Source organism: Dryas octopetala, chromosome 6 (assembly GCF_963921425.1).
Source record: "Dryas octopetala chromosome 6, drDryOcto1.1, whole genome shotgun sequence".
NCBI lineage: Eukaryota > Viridiplantae > Streptophyta > Magnoliopsida > Rosales > Rosaceae > Dryas > Dryas octopetala.
Window position 1 is genome coordinate 1,999,180 of NC_141371.1, and position 17,681 is coordinate 2,016,860.

The following is a 17,681-nucleotide window of genomic DNA, read 5'->3' on the forward strand; positions in this document are numbered from 1 at the left end:
AAGAAATGAAGTTTTAAATAATTATGGAACCCCCCACCAATTAAATTATTAAATATGGATCCCATCAACTTAATGTAATTTTTAAAAATGGGTAACGAAATTTCCACTCGTAATTCAATTTAATGCGAAAATACATACGTCTATATGATGTGGAAATACATACATGCATATATTATTACTACTATCTATAATATATTTCCTCCACATTTTTCATGGTTATAACTACTATTTTGAGAAGCATATATGTTTTTGAAATAATAAAGCAACCAAATAAATATATATGTACGTTCTCCAATTGCATGCTTTCAAGTCTCAACAAATGACCTTAGATGCATGTTGAGTGCAACAATTCAATATGCAATTACTTGTTCAAGGAAGATGGCCTATCAAAATCACCATAAACAGTTATCATTTATTCACTAAAAAAATAAAGAAAAAAGGAACAGCTGTCATTTGGTCTTTGCTAATAAATGTCAATTAATGTAATAAATGATAACCATTCAAATGAACTTGCTATTTCTAATATATAAGGATTCTAATTTTCTTAGTTTGCATTATGCTCGTAAATCTCTGGCAACATGGGGAGGTCACGTTAAGCTGCCTGCGAGACTTTTAAACATTGTTGGCTTACTTGGCTCCTTGTCCTTGTTGTGACTTGTGACATGAGTGATTTTTTATATAATTTTATATAAAACATTTTCTTGTTAATAATTTTTATGAATTACCCCTCAGTGGACAAAGTATTGGTGCATGCATGCATTACATGTGCCAACATTTCTAGCCATGTGACTTGTGAGGACATTATTTTATTAAAAGTAAATAAAAAAAAGTGCTTGGTTGTTTATTTCATTTATTTATTTTTAATATAAAGTGCAAGGATGAAATAATTGTCATAAGAGGATTTGCACATAATTAGAATTCTATAAACTTTTAATCCTTCATTTCATGGCTAAAAAAAAAAAAAGAATTCTATAAACTTTTGCAGAGTTTTGTTGAGAGTTTATTTAAAGAACGTTGATATGATATTTTGGAGGCATTTTCACGTGATCCCCGCCATAATGCTAGTATTTCTTGATTCGTTATTTATAAAGTTGGGCATTTATATATTTTATTTTTGGGTTACCACTTTCCACATTTTATTAATTATTATCATACCCCACTAAGATCTAAATCCACCATCATAACACGTGGACTGATCTAGACACAACAGTGTGGATCTAATCCAAGTTATGACCCGATAGAATAAGTTGGGGCATTTTTGTAATTGTGAAAAGTAGAAAGAAAAGTTAAAAAGAAACACAACTTTATGTGTAGTTACGTGACTGGCATCCAACGTCGACGTCGAAGAAGTTAAAGTCATAGGGGTTTCAAAGAATCAAATTCAATCGATCTACTTGAACTTGGAGGACAGTACACTGCCAGTTCGCCAGGTGTGGAACTCTGACTGGAAAGCCCTCTGCACTCTTCACCACGCCTAAACCAACAATGCACTCTCAGCGCGTCACAACAAAGCAAGAGAAATTTCCTTATATTTTATTTTAGTTTTGATTAATTTACCAAACTATAATTAAAAAACACTTTTCTATGGACTTTTCTTTGTCAGAATAGAAACAAATTGAATAGCTAAGTCATAAAAGGGACGATACTTTGAGGGGTGACCTCCGTATACACCCCACCCCCGGCAGTGTACACTCAACATCAAAATTGTTTATTTTTTATATCACTTATTAAATATTATTTTTATAAAAAATTAATTTAATCAAAAATTATTTAGTTATATAATTATTATTAAATAAATAAAATAAATTGACAGTTTATATTTAAAGAGTAATTTCTTAAGAAAACCGTCTATTTATTTTATTTATTCGATTAAAATTATATAATCAAATAATTTCTAATTAATTTTTTTTTTTTACAGAGATAATATTTAATAAGTGATATAAAAAATAAACAATTCCGATTATGAGCATGAAACAAGCCTTTTTGGGGAGTTGGGTGACCTATAGGTATCCCTAGGGGTGACCCAAGTATTGTCCTATTGAAAGAGACATATAAGACCAAATATGCAAAAGAAAATTATTAATTATAATAAAGGGACCAAATATAACTACATGTTCATTATAAATTTATAACTAATTTCATTAATACTTTTGTTGAAAATGCAATCCTATTAATATTTGTTTATGGTTTTAGTCAATTGAATTGTTCAAGCCAATTAATTAGTGTATTTGGTTCAAGAAATTTTAATGATTTATTCATTAGATAGAAAAATCATATATCACCAATAAACTTTAGCACAACTTATTGTGTTGTTGTATAACTTTAAGATGGTCCATTTTATCAGCTTGAACAATAAAAAAACTAACAAAATATTACAAATGCAACTCAACGGACTAAGTGTGTATAGGAGTCGATCCAAACTCAAACTAAAATTTAAAAGGAACTCAATCTAAATAGAATACACTTAATTCATGAATAGTTATAAAAGTTACGTTGAATTCATATTGTATGAGTTAATCATATTAAGCTCGAGCTAACTTTAAGTATGTTAAATTTTCTCTCAATAATTGTTATTACATTACACATGTATGATTTATCTAGTCCTATTTTAAGACTTTGGTCATAATTTTCTTAGCAAAGTAAAAGTTTAGAAGTCCAAGCAATAGTAATTTGGTCTTAATTATTTGGTTTTCTTTTTTATTTTTTAGCAATGATATTTTTATTTTTAATTTGTTTTTTGACAATAACTCAGAAAAGTCAAAAATAGATTACTCATTATTACATGTATTATGTATCAGTACTACTATACATCCTATATTTTTATATTACAATTTCATCCTATATGTGACAATTTACATGACATTCATACATTAGACAAAAAAAAAAAAATTTATCCAATAAAACAATGACACGTAAACTGATATAAAAATGTGGTATAAAAATATAATAAATATAGCATTATTCACTGTGTATACAGTCATTTCCCCACAAGGCAAACAGCGACGCGAGTGGCTGAGTTTTAGTATGTTTCGGCTTCCTTAACGGTATTTACTCCATCGATGCCACACGCTGAACCCTACAGAAACAGCCTCCCGCCACACGATCAAAAACCCCACCGTTTCAGTCACTACAACCAACAGTCAGATCTAAATCACCCGGCACATTTTGTAGTACGGGCCGTACCAGATAAAACATCAACCACCTCCTGTTTGTTTCGTTTCGGGTACTCCTTCTGTGTTCCGCAGCTTGCGCTTTAAGTTGATCACACACGCCTCTCTCTCTCTCTCGAAACTTTTTCAATTCCCTCTACAAGTTTTCTTCCATTTTCTCGCTCTATCTAGAGGCTTCTAATCCTCCGCAGTTTAATCAATCATAAATCAAAATATCCGCAAATATTTTCTCTCTCATTTTCCTTCATCTTCTTCAACTCGATTTTCGTTTCGTTTGTCTTAGCAAAAAGCAAATTTTCCGGAGCTGCGAATCTTTTCGTTTTCCCGAGAATTTGAACGCAGAAATTGAGTTCCAGCTTCCTCTGTTGGAACTCTCTCTGCGTGAATTTGACATTCGATCCAAATCACAAGGCTCCAATTTTATAAAGTTGCATAATTTGCGAAATAGCAACGAATTACAAGCTCCGTGAGTGCTTATGCATGTTCTTCGAACCTCTTTGGTAAGCATTTTCTTATGAGTTATGACATTTAAAAATGAGATAATTTTTTGTTTTTTGTGTGGTTGCCGAGAAAACTGGGGAAATGGAAGGAAAGCTAGCAATTTGTTGTTTAAATTCCAAGACATTCCGAAAGTGGCTGTTTCCTACATTTCCTCACCAACCAAACAATGCATTGTTCTGGCCAAGAAACTTTACAAAAACAATGCATTGTTGTAAAGGTTTCCATTTTGTATACATACATGTATGTAAACTATTCTTGAAAGATCATCTAAACTTGTTCTCTTTTTGCATTTTGATTTCCAAAATTTGCTTTTGAAAACTCAGAATATGTGTTTTAGAAGCTTTGAAATTGAATGTGAGAATAATTAAAGAGCTTATCTTTTTGGTCGCTGTTATGAATAACATGCCTTGTCATTTTGATGCAGGGCTTATAGGGTTTATGATATACAAAGATTATTGAGATGGACAGTTCGGAGACATAGATAACGTGAAGTGAATACGAGGCTTTTAAGGGAATCTGAATTTATTGTGTATTGGCTGTTTAAAGAGACGGATACAATGGCTGCACATTTGACCTATTTGATGTCCAAATTACAAAATCTATCCACTTCCGATCACGCCTCTGTGGTTTCCATGAACCTATTTGTGGCGCTTCTTTGTGCTTGTATTGTGATTGGGCATCTTCTTGAGGAGAATCGATGGGTGAATGAGTCAATCACTGCCCTTTTGATTGTGAGTATTTGCTTTGGTTACTGATGAAAATGTAAAATAACATAAGAAAAGAGAGTTTTGAATTATATTTTATATGTGTGTTTTGGCAAATTGTGAGTGCTTTTATGTTGTTTGTTGGCAGGGGGTGTGTACTGGAGTTGTCATTCTTCTGATCAGTGGAGGAAAAAGCTCGCATCTTTTAGTTTTCAGTGAAGATCTTTTCTTTATATACCTTCTGCCACCTATTATTTTTAATGCCGGGTTAGTTTTCTGTCATTGATCTAGTTGTTTTTGCAAGTTACATATGAAGTGCGAAACAATGAAACCAATAAGAGAAGTTTCTGATAGCATGAATGATTCGATTGAAATATGTCCCCTTGACGATTGTTCTAAGTGGAGAGAGTAGAATGATACAAGCACACAAGGGTTTTATAGGATTTTAGTTCTTTATAAAACTAAAAAAAATTTGTAGCTTAGGATACTAGGAGTACAAGATACTACCAAAATGGTAAGACTACAAAACTAATTTCTATTGCAGATGGTACAACTATTGAGATGTTATAACATATGGATGTCACAAGACCCATTTTTTTAAATGATAAAATCAGTTGTTTTAAGTATTTAAGCAATTAAAACAATCATTTTGTTAAACATTGGAATATTCTCTTGTATAATGAAGCAACTCAAAATCATTTCCTTCCATCCTGCTAGCAGCAGTATTGAGGTTTCCATTTGCCATTATCTTGGTTACTCTCATATTGGTGACTAATCAATAAGATTTTTCTTCTCCAAGGTTATGACGCATGCTTTGGTCCTTGCTATTTGTACCAGGTTTCAGGTGAAAAAGAAACAGTTCTTTGTTAACTTCATGACTATTGTAATGTTTGGTGCTATTGGTACATTAATATCCTGCACCATCATATCATTAGGTACGGCTCACAACTCTTTACATGATGTGTAGTACTTCTTAGTAGCAGTTATGACTTATGATTTATGACATATGCCTTTCTTCTTGGTGGATAAAACAAGTGTGATACCCGCATCTGAACAGTTAACTTACTTTGTCTTTGCATGACTCAGGTGCTATGCAAATCTTTAAGAAATTGGACATTGGTTCGCTGGATTTAGGGGATTATCTTGGTATTATCACTTTCTTTGTCTCACTAGTGTATTTATATTTTATTTGTGTTCTCAATATACTTCCCATTTGCAGCAATTGGTGCAATATTTGCTGCAACGGATTCTGTCTGCACGTTGCAGGTAATGTCACACATCAATGTTACATCTGACTTTTCAAACAAGTAAAACACTAACAAATCAAAACTAAAGTTGTTTACCCAATGGTCCAGGTGCTCAATCAAGATGAGACACCTTTACTATACAGTCTTGTATTCGGTGAGGGTGTTGTTAATGATGCTACATCTGTGGTGCTTTTCAATGCTATCCAGAACTTTGACCTCACTCACCTTGATTCCAGAATTGCTTTGCAGTTTACGGGAAACTTACTTTATTTGTTTTTTACAAGCACCATGCTAGGAGTGTTTGTAAGCCCCTCTCTCTTTTTTGTGTGCCCAAAGACAAGTGTGTATTTGTAAATATTGTGTTTTACCTGGGTATAACTTGTTTCTCTTGCAGGCAGGGCTGCTTAGTGCTTACATTATCAAAAAGCTTTATTTTGGAAGGTATGTTGTTAGAATCAATATAGTAAAGTCCATGCCTGGTTTACTTGGTATGCCAAAATAGTATCCCAATTTGTTTAGTATCATAGGGTTGTTAATTTCTTTATTGAAACCGCGTCAGTGTTTTGGGAAGATTTTTTTCCCTGACAACATGGTTTCTGACATAATTCAGGCACTCTACAGATCGTGAGGTTGCTCTTATGATGCTCATGGCATACCTTTCATATATACTGGCTGAAGTAAGCTTCTCTATAACTCTAGGCCTTCTTCCCCCTCCTTCCTAGCTTCAAGTGGTCTATATAGATCTTATTGCTTTAGGCATATAAACAACAACACTCATGATGATATATTTTATGTGTGTTGCAGTTATTCTATTTGAGTGGCATTCTCACTGTATTCTTTTGTGGGATTGTGATGTCCCATTACACCTGGCACAATGTGACTGAGAGTTCAAGAATCACAACCAAGTATGGCTTCCTGAAGATTACCTCAAAGCCATTTGAATGCAATGGTCATATGTAGGACACAGATCAACAGGTCGTTTAACTAATTGTTTAACTTTGTTGACAAATTTTTACAGGCATGCTTTTGCAACCTTGTCATTTGTTGCTGAGATTTTTATCTTCCTATATGTTGGTATGGATGCCTTGGACATTGAAAAGTGGAGATTTGTAAGTGATAGGTATGTCCTTGTACATGTACACAAAATGTTTGAACCTTGTATCTTTTCATTTGGAATATTATCTCATCATATCTCTGGCACAAATTATAGAACATAACGGAGTAATTAATAACTGTCTATTGGTGTGACATGTGGTGATAACTGTCTATTTTGCAGTCCTGGAACATCAGTGGCTGTGAGTTCAGTACTGCTAAGTCTTGTTATGCTTGGAAGAGCAGCTTTTGTTTTCCCCCTATCATTTTTGTCGAACTTAGCTAAGAAAAATTCAAGGGAGAAAATTAGCCTCCGGCAGCAAGTAAGCTTTCTGTTTCTTCGATGGCTCTACCTTTTGTTTTGCTTTGTTTTTTTTTTTTATTATAGTGAAGTGAACTAACAAATTACACCAACGTTTTTCTTATTGTAGGTGATAATATGGTGGGCTGGTCTCATGAGAGGTGCTGTTTCTATAGCACTTGCTTATAATCAGGCAAGTTATGGAAAATGTTGCTTTTTGAGATATGTTTAAATCTACCTACTGGTCACAGGGAAAAAAATTGGCCTCTCATGAAAACGTTATTAAAATCAGAATAAATATAATTATGTAAAATACTATATCAGGTTTGTGTTTTTAGTGGCACCTTCTAGTAATCGGGTATTTTTTGGACATGACAATACCTTGTATGGGGTTAAGATACCATCAATAGTAAATGGGCATTACTTGGAGAACATATGTTAGGGATAAATTTTTGGCCTTCTGTCGAATCTACTAGAAATTTATCATCTAATATAATTTCCTTTGAATGCAGTTTACAAGGTCCGGCCACACTCAATTGCGATCAAACGCAATCTTGATCACTAGCACAATAACTGTTGTTCTTGTCAGCACAGTGGTAAGGCATCTCGTCTCCATGTTGTGTATGCTGTCATCATCTCAAACTGTACTTTGTTATGTATGGATACACAGAATCTTGGACATGGTAATGATTCTTATCACTGGATATCATGTTCAGGTGTTTGGCTTGATGACAAAACCTCTTATAAGGTTCTTGCTGCCTCAACAAAAACAAACAACCAGCATGGTGTTGTCGGAACCAGGCACTCCAAAATCGGTCATTGTTCCACTTCTTGGGCAGGATTCTGAAGGTGATCTTGGTGGCAATGAGGTCCGTCGGCCAGCCAGCATACGTGATCTTCTGACGACTCCAACACACACTGTTCACCGCTATTGGCGTAAGTTCGATAACGCCTTCATGCGTCCAGTGTTTGGTGGCCGGGGTTTTGTTCCCTATGTTCCTGGCTCACCAACCGAACGGACTAACACTCAATTTCAATGAGAAGATAGTCAAGCATGATGTGAAATAATTGTAAGTTGTGTATATCCTGGTAAAAGGTCAACTGATGCAGGACTTCAACTTAGCATGTGATTATTTTTACGAGCTTTTGGATCATGGGAGGTATTGTACCATATGTTGTCAACATCTCTACTATGTATTTTGTATAGCTCTTTTATTTGCTCAAATCATCCAATGGGGATTGCTTCTTGTTTCCTCACACAGCCATTGACAATGTCACATTAATGTTCTCTGTGGCCATAAGATCCCCAAAGCTCAATGTTTTATAATGTTTCTCAAACAACGATGTAATGCTGTTGTCATTATTATTAAAGGATTTTTTTGTTGGGTTTAATTGTGTGTTGGATGCTTACAATGAGAACATTGTATGCAGAGCACCAATAATGCGTTTCATTCTAAATTTATAAGCCTTTTAAGTAGCTACATAGCCAGCTAGATAACTTTCTTTTTTGTGGCCATGCTAGCTAGATAACTTCAGAAAAGAAAGAAGCAAACTATTAACAAGAAAAAGGAGTATATACTCGGTCAGTATATATAGCTGTATATGCAAAGCGTAATGCACAAACTACACCAATTCTTCGCAATTTGTAATCGAACTATATATGATGCCTATTTGCAGGTAATACTATATTTGTTGTGAGATGGAATTGACGAGAAACCACTAGGTAGCTTGTTCACATGTATAATAAACCACTATAATATATATTCATTGGAGTTCACCATCATATAATCATATATACTATATAGCTAGTATGACTGTAAACTAAGTGGCTCAATCCTCTGAATTAACATACAAGAATTTGACTATAAACCTTGTTTGGATCTAAATTATAAATTATAATAATACTTGGCCATTTCCCCTCTCTACAATATGCATTGTATTCATCAGATCAATTCCTCCCTTGCCTAACTACAAAGCTAGCTAGCCTTAATTTTTCTCATTAATTAATCATGAATATGACTCAGACGACACACCTTGGCAAGCTGGCAGTTGCTTCATGTACAAATTAAGTAGTCCAATAATACAACATATTAATTTTTGAAATTACATAAACTTCTTATCATCTCTCTCTGATATTAATTCTTGTCGATTCAATGATTCTCCCCGTTTTGGCTTGTAGCCCCAAAGCACACAATCCATTTTCTACGCACAATTACACAAATAGGCACTCATATAATCAATTGGTCATATGTATGATCATCTAGCTATGCGGGTTTATATGTATGTAAAAGTAGTAATTACTATATAGTACTAGTACATAAAAATTAAAAGTGACAAAGATATTTAAAATAGCAAGCAGCCTATTGGCTATAGCTAGCTAAAACTTGATGGATTGAGAAACTGAATGAGATAGCATATATCAACAGAAATAAGGATAAAGCAGAACAGATAGCAAAGCCAGCCTATTAACCTTCCTGCACATAACAACAGATATCAATCAAATCATAACAAAGGCTAATAGTAACATATAACCCATAAACTAACCATAGTCAATTGGGCTCTACTATGGTTAACCTATTCTTTGGATTCTTTGTTTATTTATTAGGATAACTTATTGTCTGTGTTATCAAATAATCCTGTTACCATATATATTCATACTCAGGCCTCCCAATTCATGATTCATATGCTATTATTCCTATTGATAATAATAATCAAAATGCGTATGCGACATCTTTATGTTGAGGGAGATATTGTTGTTGTTTTTAACATTTTCCCTATGAATAATGCTACTGCCGTTTTGAATGTATGGGTTTGTAATTTTGTATACAATCCCAATTTACTAGGCTTTTTCCTCTCTTTCCTCTGATTCTGTTCTGTTTGTGTTTGGCTAGTTTGGAATGTTCTTCTTTTGGGCCTACTCTTGTTGTGTGTCATGTTAGGCTCTTGGGCCTAAACTACTTGTGAGGATTTTGGACCTTGTTGTTTTAATTCTACCATTCATGGGCCTTGTTGTTTGAAATTAGTTGGCTGTTAAATCAAATATACACCTTGTTTTTGTGCCAAAAAAAATATACACCTTTTTTATGTGGAAATTTATAAAACTTCAATCTTATGACCAAAATAAATTAATAACTTGTTATGAAAAATAGTAGATATATTTTTTTGGCCATTAATCAGTAGATAAAATTTTCAAACATAAGAATTGAACACCATTTTCCTTAATTGGGTAACACTCAAACACAAATACACAATATAGTTGTGGTAGGTAGCTAGTAATTGAGTTTCTATTCTGGGTTTCATAATGTTTTGGTTTTTGGTCCAAAAAAATTGTTTTGGTTTGATTTTCCGACTGCAAACAAAATATCAAGAAAGTATTATTCACTTTATTTGTTATCTACCAATTTAACGGTGAATGTTACCTTTGGGATTAAATGGCAACTACGGAAACTAGATATCACTCTGTGCACAAGTAGATTCAACAATGTAATCACCAAGCAAGATAACCCTTCCCCCACAGTCCACACAAAACACAAAATTTGAGAAATTTAATAATAATGATCATTGAGAATAACAACAATATTTTATTCTCAATTTCTTCTTTATTGTGACTAAATATGAGAAATTCACGCACAAAAATACATCAATTATCTCTTAAATATCTTAAATGCAGTCAATTTCATTAGATTGCCCCATCGTGCCCAAACACCAACTTCATAATTTGCAAAAGAGGTAGGCAACGACTCATTATTGGCCGCAATTTCAAAGTCAAACACAATTCCTGATATGGGCGCGGTTTGGCCCCAAACCACTTTTTGAAATACTAGTTTTTTTGTGGCGTTCTTGTTGTACTCAGAAACTGCAAACTTTGCGACATTTATCACATCTGGATCACTTGGGTTTACGGGCTTCCAAAAACCACCCAAAGGGGGTTGGTCTTTGGTAGCGACAATGAAAGGAAAAAGTAAAATAAGGAGTGCAAGAAGGTAATGAGGATGCATCATATCCGTTGATTTTTTTGTTGAAATTTCTTTGTTGATTGGGTAGTAGTGGCTCGAATTCAAGTCTTGTACAGTGCATGGTTTATATAGTAGTTGGATGGACATGAATATCAAGCAAGCAATTAAATGATAGATTTGGTCTATCTGCCATATTAAAAGAATAAATTTGGTGTTTTAAACTTTCAATTTACGTTGAATGTAGTCAAATCAGATTCATTGCATTTAGGATTCGAATGATTTTAAAATATTTTGTATTTTTATACTTATGAATTACAATTAAATCTATCTTAATTAGACATTCAAATTAATTTGTGAAAGATAATTACAGCCAGCCATCAGATAAAAAAGAATGAGTTAACTATGGGCTCAACAAATGACGTCACAAATAAAAGGACATTAATTGCCATTCTTTAAATTAATTAATTAATTTTCTTATTAGTTATAAATTAACATACCTTGCTATCTATCCAAGGGTTCAGGGAAAGACTCGTTGGTATATGATTTATAAAACAGTTGATTGGACATTGATAACGGGTAAGCAATTGAAAGGATAAATATGCATTAGTTACTTTCCAAATTAAAAAGTATAGATTTGCTGCATATAGTCAACTATAATCCGTTATAGATATCATGTATTTGAAATGACCAGATGCAAATATATTTATTTAAAAACAAAAAAAATGACTAATTACTACGTAAAGCAATTGATTGGACATTGTTGTTGTTGTTTTTTTTTTTCTTTTTTCTATTAAATTTTTATGGAAAGAGATAACTTTAATAGCTGAAAGGTAATTAAGTTACAATCAAACCAGGTTTAATTAGAAATTTTCATCATTTGAACCTCCTTATTGCATCTTCTTTATCCATTTTCTTTTCTGCAATAAACACATCTCCCCTCTAAGATATGTTTTCCCTATATTTATTATTTACAATTATTTCTGTGGCAAGCAAGCTTTTTTCAATGGCTCTGGCAGAAGCCAGTTGCCTCATATATATAGCAAAGAGGTATTTATTGTATTTTATGATCGAGTAGGTGTAGCAGAACACCTACTAGATAACCATGTCAGTCTGCATATATGGAACTATGGAAGCCTCATATATAGCAAGAGATATTTATTGTATTTGATGATCGAGTATTCTAGTGCAAGGGTAGAGATAGCCTTAATTTTCTGGTTTCAACTAATAATTAATCAGGATATAATTCAGCATATATATATACTTGTATGTATCAGTATGATGGCCTTGTATGTATCAGGAAGTTGTCCATGCTAGCTAAAAGACTAAAAGGGTGTTAATTCAACTCACTAATGCGTTATGCGTCCCAAAATTAAGTTTCTACTCCTCTGCTTTAATACAATAGCTAACTAGACGGATATTATGGGCGCCACTCTTAATTCGTCTAGTTAGCTTTTGTAATAAAACAGAGGAGTAGAAACTTAATTTTGGGATGCATGGATATCGAAGGAGCACTTCAGAGAGTTGAGAGCTAGCCCATTTTAATTACACAAAGGTGGGAAAAATTTGATCCGGAGACTGCCGAATTATTTATTGGACTTTATTATTCGCCATCTTTCCCAACAAATTCCTAATTTTTAAGACCAACTTATAGGCACTCCCATGAGGCCATGAGCAAGGAATACAGAGTACCCTGCAACTGCTTGATAGAGCAGCTAAACCGGAGCACTCAAAACGCAGGCGTTTAAAATCGACAACCATCGGAGCACTCAAAAAACAAAACTGTTCGTTTTTTTTTTTGCCATGCTCTAAAACTGTTCGTTCTTTAATAAGGAAAGCCATCATGACCGTGCCAAGAACGGAAAGCATGGCTTTTGGTAAGCAGAGACCAAATAAGGAAATTAGACTGAGACAACACCGGGAAGTAATTACAACTGTGGAAATTGGATCAGTATGCCTAATATACTCTGATTTTTATTGCAATAAATAAATTAAATTGCCATGTCCACCCAATTATTCGAAATTACATAGACTAAGATCGTAATTTAGCCATAGAACTTTTCTCTACAACTTGAACTATAAACCCTAGACCTTTCTCTTCCTCGCTCCTTATCCCCTCCCCCAATTCCTCTCCCTCTCTAACGCAACAGCTGAGCAGAGAAAGTGGTAAGCAACTATGATTTTGAGTACTATTTAACAAAGCCTACCCCTTCTCTCTCTGTATATATTTATAATTAATTATATACGTATGCATGTCCATGTTTGTTTATTGGTAAGAATGAATAAGAGTTCAAACCAAAAAAAAAAAAAGAATGAATAAGAGTTAGTGTGTGATCTTTTTTTTTTTTTTTTGCTAACACAGTTGGTACGTGTCTGACCAAAAGAAATAATTGTGGGTTACTATGGGTATGAAGCCGTTGCTTAAGTGACTGATTCGAGGGTTGAATTGATTAATTTTTTTGTGTGTAGGTGTGTTCCAGGGGTTAGAAAAATGCTTGTGTTGTTTGAAACCCCAGCGGGTTTTGCTCTATTTAAAGTGTTGGATGAGGGGAAGCTCTCCAAAGTTGAGGTAAATACGGTCTTCAAACTGTGTATATGTAGTATTTTTTCTCTTTGATTTCTGAGAAGGGTGGAGGTATATGTGACAAAAAATGAAATCTTTAATTTTTAAAATAATAAAACATATGTTTGTTTTTAAAATAATTGAAAACATATATAACTACTTCTCAAAAACAAATCTCAACTTTTTAAGTTTTGAGTTTTTTTTTTTTTTTTAAACTCGTAAATGGTATTGCAGGACCTATGGAAGGAATTTTCAAGTGCAGACTCAGCCAGACAGGTCCTCTCTCTCTCTTTCTCTCTCTCTCTCTCTGAGTTTGTATGTGTTTTACACTTTTACTTACTTTGGTCAAAATTTATATTTGTGGTTTGACCATTATTTCAATGTTACACATGTGTTTTTAATTTTTTAATAATATCTCTGTGCTTAATGTCCATTGCAATCTATGGATGGTCGGATTTTTGTCCAATTTTCTTTCCCATTAATGTGGTTTGGCAGTCATTTATCTGACTAAGTGATATGATGATAAAATGACACTTATACCTCTGCACGTTGAAGTGCACATGAGTCCTCTATTTCTTCAAAATCATGAAAACTGGGATTTTGTCTTGAAAAATAGTCAGAGCACAATGACTACCGGTGTAATTAGCCTTTATTTTATTGAAAAATATCCCCTTGAGAATTGTTGTTAGACATGATAGTGTATTATGCAGTTTTTGCTTCCAGATTGGTTGGATTTCAGCTGTCTCCAATATATGTCTTGTTTTATGCTTGAATTAAACATTTGTTAGTAAATCTAATTTTATAGGGAATTTATTCTATGTAATGTTAAGGATCTCAAATTTGTGTCAAATTTGGATCCTAAATAATGTCATTGATTTATATGTCCCATCATTTACACAAATTTGAATCCCTAGCATTATTCATTTATTTTAGGTTGTGAAACTGAAAGCTTTTTCCAAGTTTGAGAATACATCGGAAGCTTTGGAAGCAGCAACCTTGTTGATTAACAGTAAACCCAGCAAAGGTCTGCGCAAGTTCTTACGTGTGCACTGCGATAGTGAAACACTGGCTGTTGCTGATTCAAAGCTTGGAAATGTCATTAACCGAAAACTGGTCTGCTGCTGTTCTGCTCTACAGAAATTTTAGCATTGTTGTGAAACATTTTAATTATGAAAGAAAGATTGGTATGTTGTAATATGATGTTTTGATCTTAATTTCATATTATTTAAGTCAAAGCATTTAATTTCTTGCAGAAAATAGACTGCATTCACAACAATGCTGTCATGGAGTTAATGAGAGGTGTAAGAAATCAGTTGACTGAACTCATATCCGGTCTACAAGTTCAAGATTTGGCACCAATGAGCTTGGGTTTATCTCATAGCTTGTCTCGATACAAGCTCAAGTTCAGTTCTGATAAGGTGTGTGTTTCCTAATTCTAACATCTTGTAAGCTCTGGAATACTTTGTTTAGAAGACTCTTCCCCTTTAAGAAAAGAAAGGGTAGTAATAAAGTAATATCATTTATACCCGTGTGTTATTGACTTATTGATAATACTTTTTTTTGTCAGAATACATTATTGATGTTAGATGGTGCTTTGTTTTGTCATAATGCCAATATATCAGATCATTTATATTCTTTGAGCCTTTTGCAATTTTTCTTTGGTGGAGGCTGTCATTCAAATCTCTAGCAAAAAAGAAAAGACAAAGAAAGAGAATACATTTAGTTCTGCTTTATCTTTGTTGCATGTGGTGTACTTTTCACTCTGCTGCATGCAAGATGTATATTGACAATCAAAGGCATGAAGGATAGTGTATTTATGGTTTTTTCTTATTTACTTCTTAGTAAAGGACTGGTACTGATCTCAGTAAATGAACTATATATTAATTAGTTGCATGAAGAGATGTTTCTGGACTCTCTGTTGTGGCTTATTGAAATTAGTCTGGTCTGCTAGGGATAGATGAATTTTGGGAGGGTGTTTAAACCTAATTATGCTGATGAGTTCCAGGTTGATACAATGGTTATTCAAGCCATCGGTTTGCTTGATGATCTTGATAAAGAGCTAAACACATATGCAATGAGTGTTCGAGAAAGGTATGGTTGGCATTTTCCAGAGCTTGCAAAGATAGTGCAGGACAACATTGTTTACGCCAAGGCAGTGAAGCTGATGGGATGTCGTTCTAATGCTGCAAAGCTTGATTTCTCTGAGGTAATGGTTGGTGATTTATTTTGCTCCTGTAATCATAGTAATGTCTTCTATTGGTTTCTAGTGTATTCACCCTATTTCTATATATATATATAGATGAACATTCTTTGTGACCCTATTTTTATAGATGAACGCTCTTTACGAATGATGCCTGAATTGTGTGTTCTCATTATACTTAATTTGGTGAACAAATCTGTAGAATTATTTCATTATCTCAGTAACTGGAAAAGACCATGGGTATTGTTGGACCAAAATGCCTGTTTTGATCTTGCTATATTTGTTGTAAGGCAAAGGTGATGCTGATAAATGAATCACATGCATTTTTCTGGGTCAAAATTAATAGATATTGCCAGAGGAGGTCGAGACTGAATTGAAGGAAGCAGCTATGATATCCATGGGAACTGAACTGAGTGACCTTGATCTGATTAACATCGCAAAATTCTGTGACCTACTCCTTTCTCTCGCTGAGTACAGAGCCTTGCTATATGATTATCTAAAAAGCAGGATGAACACCATTGCACCGAATTTGACTGCTCTTGTTGGAGAACTTGTTGGTGCTCGCCTCATTGCCCATGGTGGTAGCTTGTTGAACCTTGCAAAGCAGCCTGGGAGCACAGTTCAAATTCTTGGAGCTGAAAAGGCCCTTTTCAGAGCACTGAAGACTAAGCATGCAACTCCAAAATATGGGCTTATCTACCATGCATCCTTGATTGGTCAAGCAGCACCAAAGCTCAAGGGAAAAATTTCTCGGTCACTTGCTGCAAAAGCCACATTGGCAATTAGATATGATGCTCTTGCAGATGATAACCAAGATAACTCAATGGGACTGGAAAATCGAGCCAAGGTATATCTTAATTACTTGCTTCTAATTGTCAATTTCCCTTTACCTTTTTGATAGCATCTGCTTAGAGATATTATATCATCTGCATAGCTTGAAGCGCGGTTGAGGAATCTTGAAGGCAAAGAATTGGGTCGGTTTGCTGGATCAGCTAAAGGCAAACCAAAGATAGAAGTCTATGACAAGGATCGCAAGAAGGGAGCTGGAGGATTGATAACTGCTGCTAAGGTCTGACATTTGTTTGTATGTTTGCTTCAGTTTGTCAATTTTTATTATGAACTTATGAACTCTTTCTGTTCTCTGTAGGCATATAATCCTGCAGCAGATTCAGTTCTTTGGCAAACAACTTCTGGAAATAAAGATGATAAGAACAAGAATGGAGCACAACCCTTTAAGACTGAGGAAACAGAGGAGGAGGCTCTTATTACTGGTGAAGATAAGGAGAAGAAGAAAAGGAAGAAGAAGACTGATGACGAGGAGCCTGTGAAGAAGAAAAAGAAGAAACATTCAGCTGAGGATGTTGAGGTACAGGATGGGTTTGAAAATGCTGATGTGGGAGAGAAGAAGAAAAGGAAAAGAAAACATGCTGAAGAAGAATCTGAAATGCCAAGCAAGAAGAAAGAGAAAAAGACGAAGAAGAATGAGGATTGAGGAATTTTGGCAAAGTTGTGGTGACCAGCAAACCGACTATGTTTGTCAACTTATGTTGTTTCATTCCTTTGCTAGTGTGGTTTTTAAAGCTACTTTAAAATCTTAAGACTTGAATTCAGTTCTTCAGGCACTTTTCATTTTGCTAAGAGACCTAGCTAGCTATGAACCTTTAAAATTTTTTGAGGACTAGAACCCAAATTGTCACTGTCTTCACAATTTGGTTTTGCCTTTTGCACTATCATGGAGCCTATTAATTATGCATGTGTTTTATTTTGCTCCATTTCAAAGAGAGAGAAAGTGAGGGACGAGAGAGAGAATGAAATAGAGAAAGAGAGACGGAGAGAACAGAGTGTTGGCGGTATGATCGAGGGGAGATTAGTGAGGAAAGGCATTTTTCCTTGAACTGCTGAATCTGTGGAGAGTCCAGTCCATATACATCATAAAATCCATCCAGCACT

At 34.2% G+C, this 17,681-nt stretch overlaps 2 protein-coding genes across 3 annotated transcripts; both read left to right on the top strand.

The window, feature by feature from the left end:
• Nucleotides 1–3,262: 3,262 nt before the first annotated feature.
• NHX2 (sodium hydrogen exchanger 2) lies at nucleotides 3,263–8,407 on the top strand. The gene is made up of 15 exons (XM_086246583.1): nucleotides 3,263–3,670; nucleotides 4,096–4,402; nucleotides 4,524–4,642; nucleotides 5,213–5,310; nucleotides 5,462–5,521; nucleotides 5,595–5,641; nucleotides 5,731–5,925; nucleotides 6,017–6,063; nucleotides 6,233–6,299; nucleotides 6,427–6,527; nucleotides 6,641–6,742; nucleotides 6,899–7,037; nucleotides 7,146–7,208; nucleotides 7,528–7,611; nucleotides 7,732–8,407. The coding sequence occupies exons 2-15, from the start codon at nucleotides 4,229–4,231 to the stop codon at nucleotides 8,053–8,055; spliced, it is 1,620 nt and encodes a 539-aa protein (XP_086102709.1). The 5' UTR covers nucleotides 3,263–3,670; nucleotides 4,096–4,228; the 3' UTR covers nucleotides 8,056–8,407.
• Nucleotides 8,408–13,459: 5,052 nt separating this feature from the next.
• On the top strand, nucleotides 13,460–17,223 carry LOC147280912 (putative nucleolar protein 5-2). Of its 2 annotated transcripts, none has more exons than XM_086248654.1 (8): nucleotides 13,460–13,546; nucleotides 13,766–13,807; nucleotides 14,465–14,644; nucleotides 14,785–14,949; nucleotides 15,537–15,737; nucleotides 16,078–16,578; nucleotides 16,666–16,800; nucleotides 16,879–17,223. In XM_086248654.1, exons 1-8 carry the CDS (start codon nucleotides 13,460–13,462, stop codon nucleotides 17,221–17,223), a joined length of 1,656 nt encoding a protein of 551 aa, XP_086104780.1. The 2 variants fall into 2 exon arrangements, with proteins under 2 accessions (XP_086104780.1, XP_086104781.1); XM_086248655.1 differs by having other exon boundaries at nucleotides 13,460–13,537.
• The last annotated feature ends 458 nt before the right edge of the window (nucleotides 17,224–17,681 follow it).

Coding starts and splice junctions, on each gene's coding strand:
- LOC147280912 (XM_086248654.1), top strand. CDS start 13,460: ATGCTTGTGTTGTTTGAAACCCCAGCGGGTTTTGCTCTATTTAAAGTG. Junction 13,547..13,765: donor CCAAAGTTGAGGTAAATACG/GTCTTCAAACTG, acceptor ATGGTATTGCAG/GACCTATGGAAGGAATTTTC. Junction 16,579..16,665: donor GACTGGAAAATCGAGCCAAG/GTATATCTTAAT, acceptor TCATCTGCATAG/CTTGAAGCGCGGTTGAGGAA.
- NHX2 (XM_086246583.1), top strand. CDS start 4,229: ATGGCTGCACATTTGACCTATTTGATGTCCAAATTACAAAATCTATCC. Junction 6,743..6,898: donor TGGAGATTTGTAAGTGATAG/GTATGTCCTTGT, acceptor TCTATTTTGCAG/TCCTGGAACATCAGTGGCTG. Junction 7,612..7,731: donor TTGTTCTTGTCAGCACAGTG/GTAAGGCATCTC, acceptor TATCATGTTCAG/GTGTTTGGCTTGATGACAAA.